The sequence below is a fragment of the Physella acuta genome, unplaced genomic scaffold, assembly GCF_028476545.2.
Source record: "Physella acuta isolate Inbredline_101_S28 unplaced genomic scaffold, ASM2847654v3 ptg000805l, whole genome shotgun sequence".
In the NCBI taxonomy this organism is placed as follows: Eukaryota; Metazoa; Mollusca; class Gastropoda; family Physidae; genus Physella; species Physella acuta.
The window spans coordinates 880,859-893,747 of NW_026732323.1; the positions used below are offsets into that span (position 1 = coordinate 880,859).

Below are 12,889 nucleotides of genomic sequence, written 5' to 3' on the forward strand. Positions count from 1 at the left end.
CTGAATAAATGAGATAAGGAAAAACCTTTTTTAAGTGTAGAGATAATGATTTAAATATAGTTGTACAAACATCTATATGTACTTCTGATAGAATACAAATTGGATAGAAATCGTGGGCTTTTTTTTAACTTCCTTAAAAAAAAATCTTCTATGAAATATCAGTTACTTAAATATATATATATATTTTTTTAAAAACAACTGTTTTTTTTTTTTTTTTTTTTTTTAGTATATTTAGTTTTATTGGAATAAATTGAATCAATCTGAGTCTGGTTGGTTTTACAAGAAGAATGGAAATCTTGTGTGATGAGGTCAAGAAGATGCTGCAGGGTCCCTCTAGGCAGAAGAGTGATATAAAGTGACTGATGCTATATGCTGGTTGGACATCACCTCAAAAATCATATCTTGCACGCCATAACAGAATGTTGAGCCAAAAGGGTTACTGGTGTTGGTGGAGGCTGATCTGTTGAGGATGACAGGTCGATGCTTCGGACTGGTCAGAATTTTTTGTACCTCATCCCACTTAGAGTAAGCTGTGACAACTAGCAGATCCTCCTCCAGCATGCTAGACTGGATCTGTGTGGCTTTGGTTGGTTCTATGTTGATTGGCAATTTGAATTCACAGCGACAGTAAATATTAAAGTTGTAATCCCCAGGATAATTTGTGTGGAGCACAAACTTTTTAACCCTGTGAGTGACAGCATCAAACAGGAAATCCACACCCATGGTGAAGTAATTAAAGAAGTAATCAGCACTCCGAGATCGCACATGCTTGTGAGCATCAGGCAGGTGGATCTTCATCTTGTCCTCAGATTTGTAAAACCTGCGGCTGGGGCAGCCTAGGCTACTCACAACATCCTGTACAGAGTCCCCAAATCTCACAACTCTGACGACAGATTTTTTGCTAGGATCCACCAGTTTACCCTGTATGTTTCCTTTAGTGACCAGAATAAACTTCAGTCCTGAGGTAACATTCACATCTCTGTGAACCTCTAGACACTCTAGGAAACAGTTGCCATAGAAACACGTCACAGGAAGTGCAGGGGCCCTTGCATCAGTCAAGCTGTTGCCAGAATAGATACACATTCTGGCCACAACAGGGGACATGCCATTTGGAAACTGTAAGGAACCCAGGCCATGGGCGTACTTTGGCTCATACTTGGAATTGATGGGGAAATCAAATGAAAGACCTCGGAAATTCAAAACAAAAAGTTTTTTTTCTGCAATGTACACGCCAGGGTGAGTTGCACCAAAAGACTGGTTAATTTATTCAATGGTTGGCCGAATTTGTGGTGTGTTGAATGGAACTCCGCAATATTTCAACTTAACTTTGTTCATACTGTTGACTTCAATAATTTTCAATCTTTGAGAAACAGGATCAAAGATTAGTTTAATCCCATCTTGAGATAAATTGAGCACTAAATCCATTTGAAGGGGGCACTGATCACTGTACCATACTTGAACACCTTTTATAGATGAATCCTGTCTCCTAAGGATGTTCACTGCCTGGTAAAAGGGCATCCCTAGCACAAATTCCCATTGCTCGTTTCCCAGAGACCTTTCTGGAACAACTTCTAGGTCGAGCATTTCTAGTTGGTTAAGTTAAACCATGAGTCGAGAGAAATTTGTTTTAGATGAAAATTAATACTTATAATCCAGTTGGTTTCTTTTGTTTACATACTCAAATAAATCCTTTCGCCATCTTTGCTTTGCTTATGAAACAACTGTTAACAATATTTCTCATAAGAAGAAGTAATAATAATGTGCGAGTAAAAAGAATTTTTCATATTAAAAATAAATAAATAGATAAATAATGTCGTGTATAATAGCTAAATAAATATTAAAATATATAGAAAATAATAACGAGGGGAATCACAAAAATTGCGATAAGTCAGGTTAATTAAATATAATAATTACATTTTTTTTTAGTTTTGAGAAGAATATATTTGTTCTTTAAGCTCAGTATTGTAATGTTTACATTTCTAAAGCGATTACCTCCCTTGTTTTAACTATACCACCACCCATCAGTAAGATAAAGGTTGGTTATCGGCTGTAAATATCGACATAGTTTCTTGAGGTTATCCACAATCCTACTTTTTATATAGTACATACCTGAAGCTTCGACTTTAAAGAATTCCACTACCTAAGCTCAATTACCACCCTACCTGCCTAATTAGAACCAATTAGCATAGTTATTTACACTAACACTGTAACTAACACTGACTAAAGCCTTTCTGTCGGTACGTCATATCCTTACAGGTGTTTTTGAATTTCAAACTCATAATACCTAAGGTCGCCCACAAGGTCGCCCACAAGGTCGCCCACAAGGTCGCCCACAAGGTCGAACTGTTATCACCGAACCTAACGCTAAGTAAAGTTTAGACAAGCCCTTATTGTAACGTAATATAGCGTACAAGTATTTAATTAAAACCACGAAACTTCCCGCTCTCTCTCTCTCTCTCTCGCTCTCCCTCGCTCTCTCTATCTCTCTCTCACACACACACATACACACACACACACACACACATATATATATATATATATATATATATATATATATATATATATATATATATATATATATATATATATATATATATATATATATTTATATATTATATATACACACACACACACACACACATATATATATATATATATATATATATATATATATATATATATATATATATATATATATATATATATTATATATATACACACACACACATATATATATATATATATATATATATATATATATATATATATATATATATAATATATATATACCTTTGTAGCTTTTATCTAACCCGGATTTACAAACCGACCAATGGTATAAGACCGACAAACGTGAAAAGAAATCGGCTAGTTACAGCCGCCTGAAGATAGCAAGAATATGAAAACTAACTTCTCTAAAACACAACACTAAAATACCTGCGTTTAAAAACATGTTCTTTTGTGTTATTCTCCAAAGTTTTTTACTATAGAACTTCACAGGTATTCGAGGTGAGAAATAAAAAAAAAAACACACGAACAACCTCACAATGCGCCTCACAATTTCATGCCTGTTTAACTTTTACTGCCTATTCTCATTTCGTTTGAAGGTTCGTGTCTTTATACCTTGAGCATTTGTTTTTTTATAACTCACCGAAGTACCTTCTACCGAAGTACCTTCTTCAGCCGTGGGTTAAAAAATGTGTTTGTCTCAACTGATTATACATAGTTTTCAATTTGCTGAAACATAATATATATATAATATATAATATTATATTATAATATATATATAATATATAATATAATATATATGATATATAATATATATATATATATATACACACACACACACACACACACACATATATATATATATATATATATATATATATATATATATATATATATATATATATATATATATATATATATATATATATATATATATATATATATATAATGAATGGGGTAAACTATTTTGGGATTATTTATACATTAGGCGCTCGGCGGGCGCTTGTATTTTACTCAAGACATAAATCATGCAGTGATTGCCTATGCAAAGATTTCTGGATATTTTTATCGATTTCTTCTTTGTACTTGGAAACTGCTGGGGTAATCAAACGTATAGTGTTAGGCCTGGTTTTCAGTGTCAACGCCCCCCCCCCACCCCACACACACACAAACACTTACGATCTTACAAAATAACATTTTTCAATTAGTAGCAGCAAAAATCATTAGTTGTCGTTTACCACTTCATTAGCAGTAACATATCTGTAGGATTGTGGCCTAGTGATTGAATCTTGATTGATCACACCACACAATCAATCATGTCATAACCGATGTAACGACACACCCCCATACACACATTCACACACATGCACACACACTCACACATCCCCATGTTTGTTTGTTTGTTTTTTTGTTTTTTTACAATTATAAAACTAAGCTTCACATTCATATTTTTTGTGGTTTATCCGCTTAAAACTCAACGGGTTTTCCCAAACCTAAAATAGAATCTCCTCTAATATTAGTCACAAAACGTAAGATTATCCGGATCGGATTTTTCTTGTGTTCACTAAGTCAAAACGATCAGGGTAGGATTCACCTTAGGTAAACAAAAGAATTTGGCTTTCTCTCCACACGTAAACATTCGTGTTTATTGAGAATTTATTTTTATTTTCGTTTCGTCGTTTGCGGAGTTTAAAAACATATTCATGTGCGGTCTCAAAATTTAATTAACACTCTTTAAATAACAGTTAGTGCACAGCAAAGGCGTAGCGAGGGGGGGGGGGGGGGAGCGGGGTTGCGGACCGCACCGGGTGACATCATTTAGGGGGGTGACACCAAGGCAAAAAAGAATAAAATATATAGAGAAAAATAAAAATTTGAGGTGGGTGAAAATGGAAAGCGTTAGGGGGGGGGGGAGAGAGGGTGCAAATCGAAAATTGAAAGTTTGTCCCCGGGAAGAGTCGTTACGCCTCTGAGGGGGGTGACACTATTCAGGGCCGCACCGGGTGACACCCGACCTCGCTACGCCATTGGTGCACAGATAAATTAATAAATATAATTAATATTGTTTGTTTTTTCTTTGTGTTCTTCTGGATTTTTTATTTATTTTCTTGACTCACACACAAAACGTAAGCCCCCCCCCTCCCCCTTCCAACAAAGCATCCCCCAGTAAGCGGCTACTGAATTTTGGGATACCGCGCGCATGCCCAGTCAATAGATTTCTAACTGAATGGACACAGCTAATCAAAGTGACTGGACTTGGGCCCGGGAAGTGTCAAAGCTGGGAGTCATCAAAGTCAGGGGAGATAATTCGATATGTCGCTACTGGGCCCGGCCGGCTGATAGGACGTGGGATGAATGAGAAGGATTTTGTTAGCAGACCTCCATTGTCCACACATGCGCCGAGCAATTTATTAGATAATTGGGACGTTTTAATAAGTCATGACGGGAAATGGTTCATGTCATGTTGAATTTATTCTAAATTCCAAAAAAAAAAATACGTTTTTTTTTATCAATAAAAAATAATCTTTAAAATACATTTACACATTTTTAATTTATGGAGAATTTTGGACTTTTTTTTAACCATAAACTTTTTAAAGAGATTTTAATTTATTTTGATGCCTTTGTAATAAAAATAATTAATTCTCTGTTTCTTATATGGGGTTTGTATGGATATTAAATTGGATAAAATTAGTCTTTTGTATGATCCTTACACCAGTATAAATATGTGTACGAATTGTAATCAACAGTACAAGTGGGTGGTTTCTCGTGTCTACCTTTCTTGTAAGTATAACCCAGTAGACAGGGGGACATTAAAGCCACAAATTGGGGCGGGTCGGGCACGTCCTGGGAGGGGAAGAGGTCAACATCGAGAGGTGAGAGTTGGACTGGAACCCCCAGGGGGAAGGGAACGTAGGTCGACCTGAGAAATCCTGGAGAAGGACTGCGGAAGGAGATGCAAGGGCTGCTGGGTTTACATGGGCTCAACTGAAGAGATTTGGCCTAAACAAAGCCCATTGGAGAGGTGGAGTTGCAGCCATTTGCTCTTTTTGGGCTTTAAAGGGATAGGTCATGTCTCTTATAACATGAGACAACCTTGTAAGATCTATTGAACAGCGTGTCTACCTGATAGGAGACACAGTGATGGTATTTCATTCATATGTCTACCTCAGGGGTCTCCAAACTTTTCAGTCGGAGGGCCGCATTAGCTATCAAATTTCACTTCGGGGGCCAGTTTCTTCCAGGCATGTCTTTGATTTTTCTGGGCAAAGTTCCACAGCAATCACCGACAAACGATTTTTCCTTGGACAAAAAGATCTCCGCGGGCCGGATGAGAGGACTTCGCGGGCCGCATGCGGCCCGCGGGCCGTAGTTTGGAGACCCCTGGTCTACCTGATAGGAGACACATTGCTAGTTCGCCATATGACGTAATGTTGGTAAAGAAGGCTTGTCATGTTGATAATCTAATATAGTAATCACATCAAACGTAACAGTTCGTCGTGTAATACAGCGTCATTTTGTCAAGCTCACAGAAATGCCAAGCAGCAGGCTCTATAGATATTTTGCTGACTTCTTATATTTAACAGACCAGTGCTCCCACATAATTCTTTGTTTAAGTTAAAACTTGGCGTATTTGTCTATCAACTCTAAAAACACTATGTAAGCATAACGTGTGTTCGTGTTTTAGAGAGTGTTATTTAATTTAATGGTATCAAAATATGGTTAAAACAGATTCGTCGTTTCGAAACTAGTGAATCCTTTTTTTTTTAAATAGATTGCCAGGGAAACTAAATTCCATCAAATACTAAAAACCGATTTATTTAAAAATAACTAACAACAATGTTATATGATTCATTAACCTTTATAACTTAAAAAAATACAATTTAATCCTATTTCTTTATGATTACATTCTATAATTCGCATTTTAAAGTTATAAATATTTTTAAAACTTTACTTTTTTTACTTAAAACTAACCATTAGATCAAGTCCCCGACATAAAAAAAAAAAAAAGAAAAGGAAAAGTTGTGTTCAAGCGTTTTCCGAAGACTTTTTACACTAAATGATTGTCGTGACATTTGGAAGTTAAAGTTCACAGAGAATTTATGATAGTTGAGAACAATTAGGTGACGACAGGGGGTCCTAGTAAATATTGTTTGAGTGTGGAGATTTCGTTGTTGACCGAGGGAACACACGCAGACGTCAATTGTGGGTTTAAGGGTACAGTTCGATGGGTGAATCGCAGGCGACGCTGACATAAGTTGGAATTGTAATTAGGTAATTGGTTGTCTGTAGGTTTGCACTGCATTGACTCAGGCACCTGAGGATTTTAATGTCAATTTGTACCTAATTCTTTTTGTGTGAGTATAAGATTTTTTTTTTTGGAAAACCACACCACTCTTGGTAGTTTGTAATCCTAGGGAAGTTGATCGGGGAGGTTCTTAGTAATGGAAGTCAGAGACGTCTAGTCTTGCAGTGGAGTCACAGGGGTCAAGTCCTTCAGTGAAGACAATCATAGGGGTCTAGTCCTTCATTTAAGACAATCACAGGGTCTAGTTCTTCACTTAAGACAATCACAGGGGTCTAGTCCTTCAGTGAAGACAATCACAGGGGTCTAGTCCTTCATTTAAGACAATCACATGGTCTAGTTCTTCACTTAAGACAATCACAGGGGTCTAGTCCTTCAGTGAAGACAATCACAGGGGTCTAGTCCTTCATTTAAGACAATCACAGGGTCTAGTTCTTCACTTAAGACAATCACAGGGGTCTAGTCCTTCAGTGAAGAAAATCACAGGGGTCTAGTCCTTCATTTAAGACAATCACAGGGGTCTAGTCCTTCAGTGGACCCATTCACAGGGGTCTAGTCCTTCAGTGAAGACAATCACAGGGGTCAAGTCCTTCAGTTGAGTCAATCACAGGGGTCTAGTCCTTCAGTGAAGACAATCACAGGGGTCTAGTCCTTCAGTGAAGAGAATCACAGGGGTCAAGTCCTTCAGTGAAGACAATCACAGGGGTCAAGTCCTTCAGTGGACCCAATCACAGGGGTCAAGTCCTTCAGTGAAGACAATCACAGGGGTCAAGTCCTTTAGTGGACCCAATCACAGGGGTCAAGTCCTTCAGTGAAGACAATCACAGGGGTCTAGTCCTTCAGTGGACCCATTCACAGGGGTCTAGTCCTTTAGTGGAGTCGAGTGTGCCAACGTTTTGAACCTCCCTTCTTTAAGTCAGAAGAAAACGGATCATCGATCTAAAACATTTTATTCCACCTCATTTTATTGCCGCCGTTAAGTCGAGATAAAACAAAGGCTTACGCTGTTTACACAAATCGTTCTTCGTTTAAATCTCCAGCTATAAAATATTCTTTTTCAACGCACTTCAAAATCCTAGTTTATGACTTCGGTTATTATGCTGCAATTATTTAAAAATCTTTTATTACATCAGTTTAACTGAAATAATGGCTTTATCAAAGTAGTTTTTCAATTACCTTTAAATATCCAATATTGGTTTAGCTTATTTGTGTTGTCTTTTTTAAATATTTTTTTTTTAAATCATACTGCAAATATGTGTAGGGCAAAATGCTACATGATTCTCTTACACTTGTCTCTGCGTACAAATCCTAGTTGGTAGCCGACATAAATAGCTACATCTCTATTCATCTGTTAGTAGATCAACTTAGCCAAAAAATTAAGTGGTTTACGCTACTAATTCCTCTGTCGATTCTAGATTTGGGGGGAATTAGTAAAGCATTGACTATAGCACAATGACAACATCAGATGTTTTTATCAAATGAAACCTAGAGGCCTTACAGAAGCACGGGTTCGAATCCAAATTTTGTAGTGGCAATAGCTTAGATGGGAGCAATTAAAAAATTAACAACGAATGCCTGCGGTTTTCATTGCGCGTTGTATGTAACTGTATTGTTACCATTTAGTTTAAGTCAATAAACATACAACACAATTATTAGCTGTAGTTAATAAAACACACGCGTACATCCGGGAAGCCATTATCTAGTTTTCTATTCTGCTAACGTCTTTTGGGAATTAAACATATTGTCAACCATTATAAGAGAGAGAAATTTTCAAATAATTAAACTTTTCTTTCGTGTTGTACGCAAAGCTTGACATTAGATTCTATCCATTGAAGTCGGCGTCATTAGAATGTAAACAATTTCCTCGTGGCTCCCATAAAGACTTGAATAAAACTCAAATAAGATCAACTTCGTGACTTTGTTGGCTATACGTTGTACGTTGATAGAAATTAGAAATTGTATTTATAAAAGATAATTACCCGAAATATTCCTCAGCCAGTGTCAAATGTTTGTGGGTTTAAATGAAAATAAGTTCACCTTTTGTTGATAATGTCAACATCTTGTTTTATTTTTTGGACACGTTTACCTTATTTAAAAGCCGTGGGCAGGGAAAAAACAAACTTTAATTTTTTTTTTATTTACTTTTTTTTAATTTAAATTTCCTACCTCAGCTAATCTACAACAAATTTTAACATAATGTTATTGAAAAGGTTCAATGCCTGAGGGTTTAATTGAATTTTGTAATTGATAACAAAGATGTTGTTAACACAGGTTATTGAGAATCTGCCCTGAATCCTCTTCAGCTGGTTCTCGCATGCGCCCTACACAAAAGGCACAATCATGTAAAGGTCTATTGTAGGGTTTGTTTTCAATGCAGCCGGTTTTAAATATCCTCATTCCCATCCTTTGAAAGTTCTCATATTATATATATATATATATATATATATATATATATATATATATATATATATATATATATAATTTCATAAATATAAATATATACCGAGAAATAATAGCTGCACATTGACAATTAAGTCTCTAAACGCTCTTTACTTGGCTGGTGATCTTTAAAGCACAGCGATTGATGAAAACGGACAATCTGTTTTTATCCTTCCTGCCACCATAAAACCACAAAGATGGCTGGCGTTTAAGAAAAAAGAGAAGAATAAAAACGCTTTCTTGAAGCTTAAGAAAAGCAACATAACAACTCTGTTTAGATTCTCCCACTCCGTGCATTCAGGGGAGACATGTTTATATTGGGACCATGAGTTTGGGGACTTAAAATAACACTTGGACCCGTGAATTCAGGGACTTAACATGTTAACACTGGGATCGTGAATTCAGCGACTTAACATGTTTATATTGGGGCCCCTGAATTCAAGGAGTTAACATGTTTACACTGAGACCTTGAATTCAAGGCATTAACATGTTTACCCAGGGTTCGTGAATACAGGGACTTATGTTTACACTGGGACCCCTGAATTCAAGGACTTAACATGTTTACACTGAGACCCCGCACGATCTAGCAGGAGTGGACTGTGAGTGTAAATACATGTCGCCTCCCGCTGCAGAGCTAGCCATGCAAATCAAACACCCTCCCGACGGTACCTTATGCTCGGCCACGAGCTGACACCTAGACGTCTGGCCGTGGAACCGGAAGTACCAAAATAACGAGTCGTAGTTTCAGGAGTGAAAACACGGATTCCTCGCGGGGTGGGAAGTAGCTTTTTTGGTCGCCCAGTTTTCAAGTGTACCGTTGTGGAAAATACTTTCTGGATTAATTTTTTTCCCTCGACAACCTATTCGGTGATTGCTACATGTTTTTTTGCTGTAACATAAGAAAGACAATAAGAATGTTTACCTTTCTAGAAGAACCTTTAGGGCACATGAAAAACTACACTGGTACATATTTAAAAACAAGGACAAGAAATTATTTTGATCCAGTCGGCAATAAACTACGTACAGCTTGTCTTCTTTGAAGAAGCACAACACAACTAGCCATATCGTGTAACTCATTGGACAAACAGACAAAACGATGGACAGAAATATGCTGGTGATGTGAGATATAAAGAGATATCAGAAGGTGGGGGGGGGGGGTAGGGGGGTACCACTGGGGAAAGTTGGGGACACTGAATGATCTACTCTGCAGCCTTTTATGTGTTCTTATAGGGCTTAAGACAAACATAAAGATTGGACACGTAATTCTGACCTTTCAGTTGATAATTATTTCATGTTTGTGTTTATAGGATAATTTATTCTCGTTGCCTGTCGTGGACCCCAATTATCTGTCGTGTTTTTTACTTGTGGTCTGTCGTGTTTTTTCTTGTGGTCTGTCGTGTTTTTTCTTGTGGTCTGTCGTGTTTTTTCTTGTGGTCTGTCGTGTTTTTTCTTGTGGTCTGTCGTGTTTTTTCTTGTGGTCTGTCGTGTTTTTTCTTGTGGTCTGTCGTGTTTTTTCTTGTGGTCTGTCGTGTTTTTTCTTGTGGTCTGTCGTGTTTTTTCTTGTGGTCTGTTATAGTCCTGTATTATGTTGAGGGTTGTTGTTGTCCGCCCGAGTACTATATTTTCTTGTGGTTTGTTGTGGTCTTATATTTTCTTGTGGTTTATTGTGGTCTTATATTTTCTTGTGGTTTATTGTGGTCTTATATTATCTTGTGATTTATTGTGGTCTTATATTATCTTGTGGTCTGTCTTTGTACCATCTTTGTGGTCTGCCCGAGTACTCTATTATCTTGTGGTTTATTGTGGTCTTATATTATCTTGTGATTTATTGTGGTCTTATATTATCTTGTGGTCTGTCTTTGTACCATCTTTGTGGTCTGCCCGAGTACTCTATTATCTTGTGGTCTATTGTGGTCTTATATTATCTTGTGGTCTGTCTGTTTCCCCTTTTTGTGGTCTGCCCAAGTACTCTATTATCTTGTGGTCTATTGTGGTCTTATATTATCTTGTGGTCTGTCTGTTTCCCCTCTTTGTGGTCTGCCCAAGTACTCTATTATCTTGTGGTCTATTGTGGTCTTATATTATCTTGTGGTCTGTCTGTTTCCCCTCTTTGTGGTCTGCCTGAGTACTCTATTATCTTATGATCTATTGTGGTCTTTCACCACTAGTCTTTACCATCTACTCCTCCCCCGCCCCCTCTCATATTATGATGTCATATCCGCCTGCTCGCTACTAACAAGAATACATCACGCTGTATAACTACTCACCCCCGCCTTTCGTCTAGACTCACCCCCCCCCCCCCTCACAATACATAGAGACCCGACATCTTTCATCTCACCAACTTCACCATAGTGAGCTTACGTAACTTAAAAAAAACACCGATAGAAAGAAATGCCGAGTGGCATTGAGGAGCCGCGCCTTTAGAAGCCAATGCTGACAGAGCCGAGCCGTGTCTGAAGGCGGCTCTCATTGAAACGGACACGTGTTTACCCTGTCGGCCCGGCTCCCCCCGGGTCTCTTCAAGCCCAGCAATCAAACGTTAGCCACTAATGGCCAGGAGTCAACGAAACTTGCTGGAAAACCCACACATCACCTCTCATTATATTTTTTCCTCTATGTCAAAGTATGCTTTTTTAAGACGTCATGTCTATAGAATGTATTGATTAGGATTTTAATTGTATTGATAAAAGAAGTGTAGGTGGGGAAAATGGTAACGTTAACTGCTCATTAGAGTAGGAAAGATAAACGATCATCCAAGTAGTTTTTGGGTCAATTAAAGCCTATGTAGCCAATAAACACAAGGACAAATTGAAAAAATCACAAAAACTAGGATAATTGTAGATTATGGTTTCACAAAGGTAACTAAAAAATAAATATTACCGATTCTGTTGATAGTTTATTGAACGACGAGACTTAACAAATGAGAATTGAGACAGTGGCATGGAGAAAAGCGAACTAATCATACTCGAATGTGTAAGGCCGTCTCTCCTAGGCACCTAGACGAATTATACTTAGACTTGACTACTGACACCATTAGTCCTAGACCACTGATATTTTCACTGACAGCGAACACTTAGACCTCATATCAACCTGACTTGTCATCCTAAAACTGGACTGACACATACATTACTGTCACCCTGACATTACTGTCAGCCATACATTACTGTCACCAAGATATTGCTGACATTTAGTTAACCAACATTTAACTCTCTGGTTGTTTTAAGCTTGCTTTTAAATGGAAAAATTGACAGCACTTAAATATTATTAAAAACAAAACTCAAGAAATTCACTTTATATAGTCGTTTATTTCTCTATTTAACTAGAGTTTTAAGAACAACACTAAAACCATTTGTTATTGATAGTCCATTGCCACTGACTTATAATAACTTCATCCACTTCGGTAATGATAAACGACGCTTTCATCTAAACAACGCTGTTTAGGTTTAAATAAAATGTATGCCATAGATCAGCATTTTAAAACTAAGATATTAAACTTATAATCCTTGTCATGTCATGTTTGCCTGTCGTCCCTACTGGGACATAGGCCGCTGACAAGAGCTTTCCAGACGTCTCTGTCCAGGGCTAGTCTCTCCAACTGTCCCCAGGTGTATCCAATCTTCTTGGTGTCTTCTTCCAGGTCAC

The 12,889-nt window shown here is 37.3% G+C and overlaps 1 protein-coding gene across 1 annotated transcript; it reads right to left on the reverse strand.

The window, feature by feature from the left end:
- Positions 1–257: 257 nt before the first annotated feature.
- LOC131951233 (phagosome assembly factor 1-like) lies at positions 258–1,704 on the reverse strand. Its single transcript, XM_059313574.1, has one exon. It carries the CDS (start codon positions 1,102–1,104, stop codon positions 334–336), a length of 771 nt encoding a protein of 256 aa, XP_059169557.1. The 5' UTR covers positions 1,105–1,704; the 3' UTR covers positions 258–333.
- Between the last annotated feature and the right edge of the window lie 11,185 nt (positions 1,705–12,889).

Bases quoted from the DNA above. Each gene is read 5' to 3' on its own strand.
- LOC131951233 (XM_059313574.1), bottom strand. From the start codon at position 1,104: ATGTCCCCTGTTGTGGCCAGAATGTGTATCTATTCTGGCAACAGCTTG.